The 15,504-nt window shown below is 39.1% G+C and overlaps 2 protein-coding genes across 3 annotated transcripts in view; one reads left to right on the forward strand and one right to left on the reverse strand.

The window, feature by feature from the left end:
• LOC139478881 (CDK5 and ABL1 enzyme substrate 1-like) overlaps positions 1 to 6,320 on the reverse strand; it is a 28,693-nt gene extending 22,373 nt beyond the window's left edge. The window contains exons 1-4 of the mRNA XM_071261555.1: positions 5,971 to 6,320; positions 2,927 to 3,042; positions 1,416 to 1,530; positions 1 to 75 (exon numbers count right to left, since the gene is read on the reverse strand). Of these exons, the coding sequence (XP_071117656.1) occupies positions 1 to 75; positions 1,416 to 1,530; positions 2,927 to 3,042; positions 5,971 to 6,320 (656 nt within the window). The remainder of the gene's footprint in view (positions 76 to 1,415; positions 1,531 to 2,926; positions 3,043 to 5,970) is intronic.
• A 64-nt stretch (positions 6,321 to 6,384) lies between these two features.
• LOC139478880 (E3 ubiquitin-protein ligase MIB1-like) overlaps positions 6,385 to 15,504 on the forward strand; it is a 107,474-nt gene continuing 98,354 nt past the window's right edge. For both annotated transcript variants that reach the window (XM_071261552.1, XM_071261553.1), the window contains exons 1-4: positions 6,385 to 6,729; positions 11,336 to 11,507; positions 13,851 to 13,995; positions 14,887 to 14,976. In XM_071261552.1, coding sequence (XP_071117653.1) covers positions 6,486 to 6,729; positions 11,336 to 11,507; positions 13,851 to 13,995; positions 14,887 to 14,976 — 651 coding nt within the window. In that variant the 5' untranslated portion in view covers positions 6,385 to 6,485. The remainder of the gene's footprint in view (positions 6,730 to 11,335; positions 11,508 to 13,850; positions 13,996 to 14,886; positions 14,977 to 15,504) is intronic.

Genomic DNA, 15,504 nt, shown 5'->3' on the forward strand with positions numbered 1-15,504 from the left:
CTGTTTGCTGACCGCCTGTAGGGCACCACAGAGCACATGGCGACAGGCGCCTTCATCCCAGTCACTATCACCACACTGAAATACAGATCACACCAGTGAACATGAGTTGCTTCTTACACTCAGTAATAAAATGTTTGTTGTTAGGCATAAATTTCTTTAGCCTCATTTATAACCAGGAATATGATAACGACAGTGCCCTGTAAATAAATGAGTCTGGACCAGTCAATACACTGACTGATATTACAAGCAATTATCCACCAAATCAGGGAACAGTGACATGCAATCAAACAAGTCACCGAGTCGGACCACCTGATCAAGTCGCCACTCATGACAAGCATTAGTTCATGGTGACATCCTTGAACCTGGAATCTCTACAGGGATAAAAAAATGTCTGTTACAGGGATAATAAAAAGGCTGTGTGTCTTTACATCCATCTCCATCATCACTCCATTGAGTAGCTGCTGAAAATAACAAGGCAATAAATCTTGAAATGACGAACAGGTCCTAACCAGAGAAGCAGGGATTCAGAAGCTCACCTTCATTGCTTGAAATATCACTTGATGCACCCGTCACAAATTATCTGTCTTTGTTCTGTTCTTTTTATTATAATTGATGTCTACTGATTTTTAAACACATGGTAAACCTGCTTCTTTACATGTAAACTGACATTTCTACATCATTTATAAAATTCAGAATCAAATAGATCAAAAATACACAAATACAAATTTTCAGTTTTGTGTGACAGGAAAGGCCAAAGTTGCACAAACCTTAAATGACTGCATGGGCTATCTGTGCCACAACACGGCAAAGTAATATCAATTTATCATTCCATTCTGCAAGAGGTAGCGACATGCTAAAGATATAACACTCCTCCATGGTTTTGGTTCAAAATGTACATAATGTAACACCGCAAACCAAAGTTGTGTTTTAAATAACTTAGGAACCATTCAAATGCAGGAAATACCACAAACAACACATAAATATTGGGATACCTTACAGTAGATATAAACATATAAAACAAATTTGATGACAGCAGACAAGTGAAAGTTCACATGCAGCATGCAGACAACTGAAGTCAGTGACAAGTAAGATTGAACACCTTTTCATCAGCTGTCTTGGTGGTTCAGTGGGAAAACAGTTGGTCACAATACTAAACATGCGATGTTGCAGGTTCGATTCACGACATTTAACCAGTCAATAATCAACATAAGATGCATATGAAAAGGATGTTCACAAACCTTTGGTGATGTAACATTCTTCAGTTAAGTTAGAAAGTCAAGAGCATTCTGGCAGAATGCCCCAGGCATGGCTACTAGCAACTGAGTTTACGGGCTTTCCACTATTTGAAGAAACCTTAAGAACAATTGGATGACGGCACTATAGGTTATAAAGTGTAGGTAAGACATGTCTCCTACCGTCCACCCCTGATGGAACTTGTCGAGTTGCCAGACAGGAAGCGCACTTCTCTTAAGGCTGAGGATTCTGCCGAGTCGCCGGACATGGAGCTGGACCTTCGAGTCAGACGCTCTCCTAAATGGCCAATCACAATAATCCATATGACACAAGTTCCAACTCGGACAATTAAAGCATCCTGTCTGATAGTAATTATATAATTACATAATAATTCATGGGTTACAATGAAGGCAAATGAAGGCAGTGTTTGAAATAAAGGGTCCTGGGGTCCTCCTATGTTATTCAAATCTGGGGAAAGCTTAAATCATTTTAGAACTGCCTTTAAACTAAAATAAAATAGTTCCTCACTCAACAGGTGAGGTGACCTGAGCGTATGTATGCTCAACTTGCTCTACAGGAACTTTAGTTGTAGTTTGTTTACAACAAATATATTGAAATAATATCATGATTGGATGCGAAAGGTGTGTAAAGATCAACCTCAGTAAGCATGGTAAGTCAGTCACAATGACAGCGCATTAAAATACATTGTAACGTGTACATCAAGTACAAAAAGACGTCAAAATGGCCGACAGTGACGGGAGAGTTTCCCAAGTTGCTAACGAACCTGTGGTGGTTACATGTGTTGGTCATCAGTGATCAATTGGCCTATCATTGAAAGGTAATAATATAGACGTGTCAAATAGATACTAAGGTAAATTCATAGATTGCTGTAGACTGTCACTGTCAGTCTAGACATGGATTGAGTTGATACTACGATAGTTTGGATGTGCATTTCTTCGTTCTGTTCACCAGGATGGGTCATAGCGAGGATATTTGTAAACGATCATGCAGTCAAACCCTCTGAGGTTTCTCAATGTATGACAAAACACTGAGTTCAAGATTAAGGATCTAAATGGTGTATTCGTATTCGTGCTAGGGAATTTCCAAGGTTCCCCCAAGGAGAGTCAAAGTAGTCTGTCAGTGTTTACATCATTTCAAGAATACTGTATCATGAAAAACTGAACATCAAATGGTGTCGTTCATACATTTAAGAACGACATCTTGTTCATTTGAAAAACTGTATGTTATAAAACGTCCCACTAAAAAATTACCATTATTAACATTCGACATTGGGGTTATGATAAGGACCCCTTGACTTTCACACTAAATTTTGAACACCGTGTAAGCAAGTCCAAATATCAACTTCAAAAATCATTATAAATTCAGGATTCTTGAAATATGATTACATTAACCACTAACACAGTATGGCATGAAGGAAAAACTTCACTTGTACATTACTACTACAGGGATTCACCTGGCTTACTTATTGGGGGCCCAGGGACTCAAAGCCTGTAATTGTACAGGTCTAAATTTTCTGTGCCCCAGTGGATGCACACTGTACTTAATTTGCATCTGTTTTCAATCATTTTCAAGGATGCAGGATTTTGTGTCCGGTAAATCCCTGCTATGAACAGATGAGTATAATTGCTCATTTCCTTTATACATGGACAGCAACGATGTTGGAGGTAGTTACCTATCTTATCAGCCGGGTCATGAGCTGTGGCCTGGGGGGTTGACCATGGGATACTGGTGGAAGGCATCAACTTGCGCTTCACATACTTGTCTCGGTCATCAGAGCAGGAGGAGGCTCTGCAACAACAACACACACTCAGGGATGCTCAGGGGACGGCTCAAAATCAGATCTTTGTCTCCAAGTCGATTCCTCTCTCTGTCAAGATCTGACAAACTATCCATCATGACTAGAGCATGTTTTGCCACGTCAACTGAACAAACGCTCAATCATGCCAATCAAAATGGGGCATACATGTCTTCTTCAAGCACATCACATGATATCAAATGCCGTCTGTCTAATATGATTTGGCTATATTGTCAAAACTGCGACCTTGGACAGCAGGCAGTAGTGCTAATTTGGGTAGGAGAAATGAGTGAGTGAGTTGGGTTTAACTCTGCTTTGAACAGTATTTTAGTATGATCATGGCATGTCAGCTTAATGTGAAAGGAAAGCCCCAAGTGATAGAGGTCTCAGATGTAAACCCATGAGCATGGGTATGGTGCTGACGTACCGAGAAACATAATCAGGATGATCCGGAGTTCAAACTCACGATCATGGGTTTCTGGTGAGTCCAAGGGATACAACAGCACAGCAAATTGTGGTGGCTAGACAACTAGGCCTCCCATGAGAAATGAACCCCAACCAATACAATTCTCAAATTATTGGTGAGGTGAGGTGAAGTGAAACTGGGTTTAACGTCGCGTCCAAGATTATTGCACTTATATAGCAACGTGCAAGTATGTGTGTGTGTTTGTGTGGCTGCTTGTACTAGTCCGGACTGATGACGATTTATAGTGCTAGCCCACCGAGATACCATGCCGCAGTTTAACATGAATACCCCACTCAGGCACAGTATACTGACTCCGAGCCGACCAGTCCTTGTTTTAGCCCATTAATGCCAAGCGCCAGACAGGGTAACAACAAGTACCATCTTTTAACGTCTGGGGTATGACGCGGTCGGGGATTGAACCCCGGACCTTCCGCTCTCTGGACGGACGCTCTACAACTAGACCAAGGAGGCGGTCTCAAATTATTGGTGAAAAGATGCAACTAAAAGGACAGTGAGAAAAATATTCCCATCTTAGTATGGCCTTTATTAATCTCAATTTGTCCCCCTCTGTTTATCATGTCTATGTTACATAAGAGGCGACTAACAGGATTGGGTGGGCAGGCTCGCTGACGTGGTTGATGCATGTCATCGTATTTCGATTGCGTGGGTGAATGCTTGTGATATCAATCACTGGATTATCTGGTTCAGACTCAATTATTTACAGATTGCCGTCATATAACTGGAATATTGCTGAGTGCACAACAAACAACAAATAAACAAACAAAAGATATACTACTTTGAATGCTTTTCTCACTTGTACCAAGTGAAACCCTCCTGTGGGGTTTTGGCAGATCTTGCAAGGAAACATTGTGTCATGATACAATTCTGACATTACGATACAACAATTTACATCAAGATACAAACAAAGTCATTACTGTGAAGAGAATCATTAATTACTAATCATGCTAATAGAAAAAAACAATTAAGGTTGACAATCCACACAAAAAACACCTTAACTTGACTCCATTCTGCTTAAAATAAAACATGCTAGTTACATTTTGCTTTATATCAATATGATGTCATGTGTGGAGTTCAATCTTGAAACAAAAATATCCTAAGACTTTTCCTGTAAAAACAATAAACACTTCCTGCATTGGTGACTGACAATTGGCAGTCACAGCACATTGGATTCAAGTCATCAAACATCATTTTCTTTGTCAGCCAACTCAGATTTTAAGATATACATGTATCAATTTATCTGTAAATGATAATGAGAGGTGTGTGCAATTAAACACAAAAAGGCAATAATTCAGTAAACAGTATGTATTTGCTATCCGACTCTTAATCAATTCATTATTTTTTTTAAAAAGATGTCACCAAATGACAACATTTGTTTTTATACATGTCAATTTTGCATGCGCCAAAAAGAGGTGTGTGCACCCCTGCACCCACTCTATTGATCTCAGCATCATGAACCAAGCTGGGACATTAGACTGCTTTGAAGAAAATAATACTTCAAGCGAGTCAGTCAACTTAAGTCATAATAGACCCACTCACCTAATGCATGCAATAATAGACCCATTAACATGATTAAGAATAACACTGATTATCACTGATGTAGGTCAGATAAGAAGAATCAGATTGTCTCATGTTAAAATAAGCAATCGTAGAATTAGATTTTTAGGCTTTTTAGGTAGAGTCCCTTAACGTTATCCCTAATCGGGCAAGTCATTTTTCAGGTTAAGTCGTAAAAGCTGTCATGAACAACTGGTCAGGCACAATCTAATCTCTTCTAAGCCGAATGATAATGAAGAAGTCTCAGGCTTGCAGCTGAATTCTGATGATCAACAATGACTGAACCAGGTCAAACATTGTAAACACTGCAAGTTGTAACCAGCTGATTACTATCTTTGCTGGCTCTTACAACTAGTTTGGGTACTATGGGCCCAATCTGCCCCAGAATCCTCAAAGGACAAACATTGTGAGATAACCTGGCTAAAGACACTACACTGAGCGATGTTGACGAGGGAGAAATAGCATCGGCTCCAACTAGATTGGAAGAATCAGTGGAGTTTCACACCATTGTCAGGCCACAGTCACACCTACTATACCTAAATATAGAGGCAATAAAAAATAGTACCCTCCAATATATCTTTTGGCATATATCCCATAGGTGTGATGGTACCTACTTTATCATGTTAATAGGCCGTATCCTCATGGATTTTTCTAGGTGCTCTCAGAGGCTGATAGATGACCAGGTTTATTGAAATATTCATAAGAATTCATAACTAGGAAGAAAAAAACTCATCATGCTCATTAGAATACCAAGTGCACAAGCGACCAAAACAAAATATCTTCATCAGTAATGAGCACGTGCCTGCCAAAACCATGACAGATAAATGGTGAGTACCACAACAATCACTAACTAATCAATAGTTTGAAGTATTCACAATACCTCCATCGTTTTGACGGCGACTCAGGTCCCTTCTCAGATTGTCTATGATCCCGATCAACATGGTTATTGTGACTGTTCTGTGTGTTTACGTTTTCATCGTTGACGTTTTCGTCCTGGTTGTCAAACGCCGATCGTTCTGTTCTGACACACGCACTGTTTTGAGCCTCGGGACTAACGTCAGCAGATTTCGAGTCATTTACACATACGTCTTTTAACCTGTGATGTTTTCTGTTAAAAAGTGGAAACTTTGTGTCTGTGTGACTTCCATCCAACGAAATATTGGAAAGGAAACTGATGGCAGCTAATCTTCTACGAGAACGACTTTTTTGTGTTTTTCTGCTTGCGGCCATCTTTGATATTTTGTCAAATCTCGCGGAAGTTGACAGACAACGAGAAAACCTGAGACCAGGAACTGTGGCCATTTTCAGAGCTCACTTTGACAGATATCCACTCACACCCTAGCAGTGATCATAACTGTTTTTTTGTGTATGAGGACGTAACACAGCCTCTTTAGAATGGACTCGGGCGCGAGTAGCAGTAGGGGGCTCCGTATGAATGTGATGGAGGGTGTAGGGGCGCGAGTAGCCCGTGGTCCTGACTGGAAATGGGGTAAACAAGACGGTGGGGAAGGTCACGTTGGCACAGTCCGAAACTTCGAATCACCGGAGGAAGTTGTTGTTGTGTGGGATAACGGGACAGCAGCCAATTACAGATGTGCCGGAGCTTACGACCTCAGAATCTTAGACAGTGCACCGACTGGTTAGTGACACAAGATTCACGAAACCCATTAAGACAACGAAATATGATCGGTCTAGACAGTGTGTTTTAACTAGACACCATTTAATGATTTGTATTGTCTAGCACACCACTATTGTCTGTTTATTAGAGTCCCAGTTCACATTTGATGTTTTGTCATAGGAAGAGATGGTGTCTGTTTAGTAATTAAATATGTTCTATAAACAATTGTATACATGCAGAAATATAAGGTAACAATGCAATTTACTGGGGGAAGCTTCGCCCGCTACCAACAGCCATAGTGCTACCAGTACTACTGTCTCGCTTTACCGTTAACATGGTTCATGCTGAAATGCGCACACACTCATCTCAGGGAGCTAACATGCCTTGGCGATCCAAAACCCCTCTTCAATCTTAGGGATCTGACACAACTTGGCAATCCAACACCCCTTTACAATCTAAGGTAGATGACAAGCCTTTCCGATCCGACACCCCTTTACGATCTTAGGGATCTGACACACCTTTCCGATCCATCAACCCTTTTCGATCTTAGGGAACTGACATGCCTTTCCAATACAACAACCCTTTTCGATACTTAGGGAACTGGCATGCCTTTCCGATCCAACAACCCTTTTTGATACTCATAGGGATAGCCATAAATTCTTACCTTTTCACAGTGTTTCTGATAAATCCAATGAGGGTAATCCTTTACTCTCTCACCTATTATATGACAAATATTCAGATGGTGTTATCATAATTAGTAGATGGTAAAGCACAATATCATTTTGTAAAAATCCTGACCAGTGCTATTACCATGATTACACACAGTTCATGAATTCTAACACAAGTAACAGGATTCTCTACATCCTGTTTGAAATTGGTTTAAGCATGATAGGAGAGCTTTGGTTATTTATATAATATAACCAATGTACAGTACCGTAATCAAATTTTCGTGACATCACAAATGCCGGATGTTATCATGATTATTTCTTCAGGACATTTGGTTGATTTCTGGGAAGTTCCTTTGTGGAGTTACTTTTCATACAGTTTCATGCATTTTATTTCAAAAATGATATGTAATAATCATGATGATAATCATTTAAACTAACCTACCTGAAATTCATGTTATTCTCTAAATGTTAATTTATGGGATAATACGATGTGTTTTACTGATCTTTGACAAATAAGATTTAAAGGGGAAGTGTACACGCAAAAATCACTTTCTTTCTTTTTCTAAACAAAACGCAATTTTAGAATTAGTTAGTATCTGTGTTTGAAAATATACACTCATTTTTTTTCACAGTGAAAGTAGGAAGCTCACAATAGTGTGAAAGTGATATGCCGTTATGAGGCCTTCGTTTTACGAGCGAAATAGGCCTGAGTTATCCCCCTTAGATTATGACGTAATTGGTGCCAATTCAACTGGGTCCCTGTCTATTCTCAACGCAAAAGATATCAAGGACCAGTTTGCGGTAAAACAACATGGTCTACGACACACTGCGGCGCAGTGGTGACTCAGCATAACACAATTCTGGCTGGCATCTGAGATGCTAGAATCACAAAACTGTACCTACACCACGTGAAGCGGCTCTAACAAAGCATGATGACGTCATAATGTTTATCAATTGGCACCAATGACGTCATATTGCAAGGGACATAAGCCATGGTGTTTTTGTTATGGAAATAGAACACTTGGTAAATGTGAAAAATATATATCGTTTTAGTGCAAAAAATATGTTAATTAAATATGATGTTTTTATATTTTTGTCTATGACACTTCTATGTTAACACTTTTAATGTGGAAAAAGTACAAGAAAAAAAGGTTCATTTCCGTGTGAACTTGCCCTTTAAGCATTTCAACCTCATGTTGCCAAATAGATAATACTCATACTTGTGCACACAAAGAACATACTTACAGTTTTGCTGGCCTATGCACAGTGGTGAGTGTGTTTTGTTTGCTGCTGTGAACAATATTTCAGTACTGTCAGGGAAGGCTAGGTGAGATTTTGGTCGTAAGCTTTCACCTCCAAGCACGGATACAGTTCCTACAAACCAAGAATCATAATCTAGTCAAATAAAGTATTAGTGGATCCTGACTTGCCTAGGGGACACAACTCTTCATACAGAAATGTTGCCACTGTCATACGGCTGGAACATTGCTGAATTTTGCGTTAAACAACTAAACAACAACTAACCAACAATTCATTTTCTTGCTGTTGCAATTCCTGTAAGATTGTCAAGACAAAATGCGATTCAAAACAGTTAAAGTTGACGATCCTTTTCTAAATCACCAAGAGCTGATTATATTGTGCAGCCTTCATCTTTCACAATACAGGGAGAGAGTTTAACGCAAGGCAGAAAAATGGGTCCAGTACGTGCAAATGTAGAGAATGGAATTTTTTTTATTTTGCATCCAAAGGGATGTACAATATTTGTCATTGTACCAATCTTTTTACAAAAATGTAAAGGTCATGAAATTAAAGTAATTATAAAATCTTTCAGTTATTGTGAGGACCCTTCACATTAATTATTGGGGTCCTCTGTACCCCTGGGCTTGTAGGTCAAGGTAAAACCCTGCAGGGATGACATGGTTGTTTTGTTAAGTACTGATAAACAGTGATAAAAGGGATTATGAACGCAGTGCACTCTACCATGCTCTGCTGGCCATGCTGGCGGTGAGTAGCCTACACATGTATTAATAGATCCAATTAGATATGAAGCTCAACTGAATTGATAGCAGTTGTAAGTAGGTAATTACCTCACAGTGGAGTCAAGTTTTAATAGTTTTATGATGTTTTGTCAATTTCCTTCCTCCTTGTAACCATCATCAGAGACGATTTTTTTGATTAACATGATTCAAGGCCACATTTTTTACATTGCTTTGTATTAGAAAATATACTTGATGAGGAAATAATAATTGGAAATTGTAACCACAAAATACGAGTATGGTTGGAGAATTAATACAGAGTTATGTGCCCCTTTCTTATCAGCGGTGCAGGTATATGTCAATGATATTCTTATTAGCAATTTGTAAGGCATGACGGTAGCAAAATGTACATTTATTGCCCTACAACCTCGGTCACGGTAAAAACACCTAATATTTTATTTATTTGTTTTGTGGAATTGGTTCAGTGGAAATGAAAAAAAACTGTGAATATAATTTTTAATCAACATATGGACTAGTATTTTGCTGCACTTAACATGTTTCATGTAAGTGGTAGACTGTCCAATCATTGTATTGTGTTTGAAAGACAAGCATGAGGAATTAAGAAAGTGGAGTGAATAAGGGAATGTGTAATACATGTTGAGTTTGCTAAAGGATTATTTCCTATTGTGAGTTCAGTTTTGATTTTGGAATGAAATTGACAAAATAAAGATAATTTGTGCAACCCTGGCTTAAGCATTGTTAAGACATGTAGGGTATGCCGGAATCTTATTTTGCTATTAAACAGACCATTTATTATGTTTTATGTAAATTCTACATTTTTTCTTGTTAACAACAGTGTGTTGCGCATGTAAGTCTTAAGTAATTCTGGTGCACAGGTGGTCTAGCTGTCTTTGGCACCACAATTCACTATGCAGAGTTGTGTCCCTTGGGCATACCAGAAACCTATGAATGTGTGTTTGAATTCTGGTTAACCCTGACTTTCTGGGTTTGTCAGTACCATACCTGTGCTCATGGGTTTCACCTAAGTGGTAAACGTCTGAAACCTGCATCACTTTGGGCTTCATTCCATATTAAGCTGACACGCCATGATATAACTAGAATACTGTTAACAGTAACGTTAAACCAAACTCACTCATTGAAGTCATCTAATTACATTTAGAATTTGAATGTGAGTATGACCAAATGATGTGAATATAACTTAACAGCTTGTCACAAGTCAAGTTTCAGATAAGGGTGATTTTAGGATAAGGTTAGAGTGCTAATTGAAGTGCTAACACAGCTTGCCCTGGGACCATGGTAACGTGTAAACATGGTAAAGCGCAGTTTACTCTCCAGACCATGTCATATGCATTACCTGTGATCATCATCATCGTCTTGTATTGAACATCTTCAGCACTAATTAAATGATCTTTGTTGTTTTTGCACAGAAAGAAGAGTAATATCCTTTTCACGGACCAGTTATCATTTATTTAAATGTGTATTTACCGTGTTTACACTTGTGGCAGGGTCGGTCGGGTAGCCAAGTGGTTAAAGCGTCATGCCAAAGACCCGGGTTCAATTCCTGACATGGGTACAATGTGTGAAGCCCATTTCTGGTGTCCCAGTCGTGATATTGGTGGAATATTGCTAAAATTGGGATAAAACCATACTCACTCACTCACTCACTCACTACGCTTGTGGCGGTACAGCAACTGTGTATTAGTGAGTGAATAAGTTGTGTTTTATGCTGCTTTCAGCAATATTCCAGCAATAGATCAGTGGTGGACACCTAAAATGGGCTTCACAGTTTTACTCATTATGGGCCCAGAAATTGATTGAAATAAGTATTGCAATGCAGTTTTCACAAACAGTATCCATAAATGTCATCTTTTCAGTTTAGTAAGATGAAACAGCAGCAGCTTCCCCCGGAAATGCCTCCTCAATTATGTTCTAGTTTTCAACTGCGCCTTGTGATAATTTCAGGAATCAAGCACGATGGAACCATGTGCGATATGTGCAGACAGCAGCCTATATTTGGTATCAGATGGAAGTGTGCAGAGTGTCCAAACTATGACTTGTGTTCTGTATGTTACCATGGTGATAAGCACAATCTCCGACACCGCTTCTACAGAATTGGCACTCCTGGAAATGAGAGGTACGAGAACAAAATCGAAAGGTTTGATCAACCTTTGAAGTAGACATGGTGGACAATGAAGTTTCCCATTGTTGATGTTGAAGACTGCACTGCTGATGTAGTTTGGTAGTGTTGCTTGAAATCTTTTTACATGGTAAATGCCAATGAATGTTAGATTCGTCTTCAGCAACCCATGCTTGTTGTAAAAGGCAACTAACAGGATCGGGTGTTTAGGCTCGCTGACATGGTTGAAGCATGTCACCGTATCCCTACTGCAGAGATCGATGCTCATGATATCAATCACTGGATTGTCTGGTCCAGATTTGATTAGATATAAACTGATGTCGTACAGCTGAAATATTGCTGAGTGCGGCCTAAAACAACAAGCATGGTAAGTAATGTAGACAGTGTTTCAAATTAATGGCATGGAGACATTGAGTTTTATTGGATCGTATTTGAATAAGCGAATGGCTGCAAGGTTGCTGGTGCTGCATAAAGCAATATTTATTGAGTCAATGGACACATGTTAAATGTTTTAGGTTTATGGTATTGACCATGATGACCCCATGAGTTTTATTCTTAATTTTGAAGACTTATACGTGACAGGGGTGTTGATGAAGTTCAGTGCATTTTAACAGTGTTGTATGTAGCAATACAATCTTGTTTAACCCTTTTTGAGAATATAATTATAAGAAGTCATGTTTGAAGGTTTAAATCGTTTGTTGTGATCCATATTGTTACGTTGGATTTCCAAATTGAAATGCAGAGTTATTCTGGAAGTGGTAACATTTTTCTACAGCACTAAATGATGAAATCAGTATATGATCACACAAGATCGATAAGTAATCCATAAATTATATTGATACGCAAAGTTTTAGGTTTATGATCCAAAAAGGCTATGTTATGGTCAAGTAAGTGCCAGCAGCAATAAGTAACAGGTACTATAAGTAAGTATATTCAAACTAAGCACTCTCACGTAGGGCTTGAGTCTTGTTACTGTTGAATGTCTTGAAACAGGCCTGTCACCACTCTTGTATCCTGAAGACTGTTGGCAGGCATTCAATGTTTACAACTTGCTATGTAATTTACTCTTGGCAAGTAATTAAGACTATTATATATTATAAACGTACAGTCAGCCTTCTAGAAATGGCCCATCCTGAACTTCTCAAATGCTCAAGCCTGCCATTGTCATGTTTATACAGGGGCAGATAACTCTAATAACCCGAATACAAAACACACGTCAGGTTGAAAAAGTCACCATTATATAAGCACAGCCAGCTTTCTAGAAACCGTCTCCATCCCAAAACTTCTCAAACGATCAATCCTGCCATGTTCATGTTTACACAAGGGTAGATAACTCTTAATTACTTGCTGCTGCCGACCACTGTTAAAATCTGGCTGTGACAGCTATCAACATTTTACAAGTACTTCAATCCTTCGCTGCTACCAGTAATTACTACAAATATATTTACAACAGTCTCTTCGGCCACTTAACAGAAATCAAACCATCAGGATACTGCTTTTAGTGCAGTATTTACAGCAATGTAGGAATCATGTTATATCTAGCCATCAAAGTCTAGTCATTGTCCAGGTCATTGACATCCTTGAGATGCTTGCCCTGGAGAGTGGAAGGATTATCTGCCTGTTGATAAATCCGTTGAAATCATCTTCCCGAGGCAAAGGCGTTAATTGACTATAAAAATCCAGTTTCCACCTTTTGCCTAACCATGCTGAAATTCCGGAGTTACTTTTTTGCTGAACTAACAAGTCTATGCACAGTCCAGTCAAATTCCCGTGACGAACAAGACATCTGGTTCACAAACAACATGGACTTAAACGAGCAGATTTCAGTCAACTGCAGGATTTGCAAAGCATGTGTACTGCCAACTGGGCATCATCAGATAATTTGCAAATCTTTTCATTTTTTTAATCAAGGCCCTCTACTGATTTGATGCACTACTTGCAGTAAGACTCGTTTTATTAAAATGTGGATCTTGATTATTGATCAGATCATCTTGACTGGGCGCCGCCATTTTGTTTGAAGCAAATGCAAGTTATATGAGAGGTGAAATCTGATTGGTCAATAGGAGGGACATAGAAGGGACATAACTCGTAATAGCCACTGGTGGCGCTATGATCGAGCCTGGAAATTCCAGCCTAGTTCAGGAAAGGTGGAAATTGGACTTTTATGTTGAGTAAACTCCCTTGCCTCGGGAATATGGTTGAAATAAGCATATTATACAATTCTGAAATCAATGCCAAGTTTAGGGTAAGTTTGGTCAGTTTGTGAGCAGTCTGTGTTCTTACATACTGGAAGACGGCACTACATGTGATGTTTACCTGGTGACATCCTCCTTGATGCAGGGTGCTGCTGGAACCCCGCAGAAAGAGCAAGAAGATCACGGCCAGGGGGATTTACCCTGGGGCGAGGGTGGTGCGGGGCGTCGACTGGCAGTGGGAGGACCAGGATGGGGGCAACGGCCGCAGGGGGAAGGTCACTGAAATACAGGTAGGTAACAGCATTGGAAACAACATTGTTTCCTTCACTGGCACAGACACACAAGTGGGTGTTTGTTGCCTGATGTGCCAATGCCTTTAATGTCCCGTGGGGAATCTGGACTAGAATAGGTCACCAACAACTGTTATTCAAACACAAACAATTCTATCAATTATAAATTATATCGTGTCAGCTGCAAGCAAGGGCCATTCCACAAAGCAGTCTTTGCGCTACGACTATTGAATAAGTCAATGTTAAAGGATGTGAGTTACAACATTCGTAGCACAAAAGACCCCAGCCTTATGTACCATATCTTTCAAGATATTTATTTTGCCTGATCTCTACACAAAGTATGTACCGTATTCAACGTAATAAGCCCCCAGGGCGCATTCAAAATTAGAAATAGGGGGCTCTTAATAGAATATTAAATTGGTTGGAAAAAACAGAGTTGAAAGATAAATTTCGTGGTTTTTGATGACAGTCTGAACTGTTTATATACGACAGATATATTTTTTCCAGAATTTAAATGCCCATAATTAAGGAAGCATATAACACACGAGTGCGTATTATACGCGAATTAATAAGTCTTTTGTACATTGACCAATCGGAAGGGGTGCTAATTGGGATTGTTCACTAGCCAATATTTTAGCAAATATCGCCATGGGCGCTTATCAGAGCGGGGCGCTTATTACGTCGAATACGGTAGACATGTTTGTGACATATGCCAGGAAAATAAGAAAATGATGAGACAGCATCAAGCTGCGACTGAACTTAGGTATCAATAAATTTAGATGAAGTTGCTTATGTGGAACACGCAGAATAACATCCTTAGAGATGAGGGTTATGGAAACCTTTATATTGAGTGTATCTTGGATGAGGCATAAATGTCTGTCTGTTACACAGGACTGGAGTGCGGCAAGTCCCCGCAGTGCTGCCTACGTTCTGTGGGATAACGGAGCCAAGAACCTGTACAGGGTTGGATTTGAGGGCATGGTAAGTGCAGTACAACATGGAAACACAGAAGAACGGGTTTGTCTAGAGTTGTCTCCCTTTGACCATGCTTTGATTTTGAAATTAGATAATGTTTTCTGATAGTTCTAGACTAACATTTAGTCTATGAAATCTTATATTACACAATATCCTTCTTGACTCTAAAAAAATTTAAAAATTTCCCTATGCTGATTTCGTTTCATGTGGAATAGAAGTAGCTAGAGCTGGCTGGACTTGCTTTTGTATACGTTTCTAGATTGTGTTTTTTCATAAAATATATATATATTCACAGTCATGGTGCAGGACTATGATAGTTCTGGAGAGATTGTTTCTATTATCATTTTAATTATTTACAAGAATGTTGGACTAATTGTAATGACTATTATTTAATGCTTTATCAATGGTGTGGCGATAATATAAATGTTTTCACTGAGAAGTTTAGGCATGTAATGCATTTCTTATAAGTTGATATTGTTGTTAAATCTCATTATTACGACAGACTGTGTAGGCCAGATTTTTGCTTTTGCTAGC

This window comes from Haliotis cracherodii, unplaced genomic scaffold, assembly GCF_022045235.1.
Source record: "Haliotis cracherodii isolate W230 unplaced genomic scaffold, xgHalCrac1.p SCAF_4, whole genome shotgun sequence".
In the NCBI taxonomy this organism is placed as follows: Eukaryota; Metazoa; Mollusca; class Gastropoda; order Lepetellida; family Haliotidae; genus Haliotis; species Haliotis cracherodii.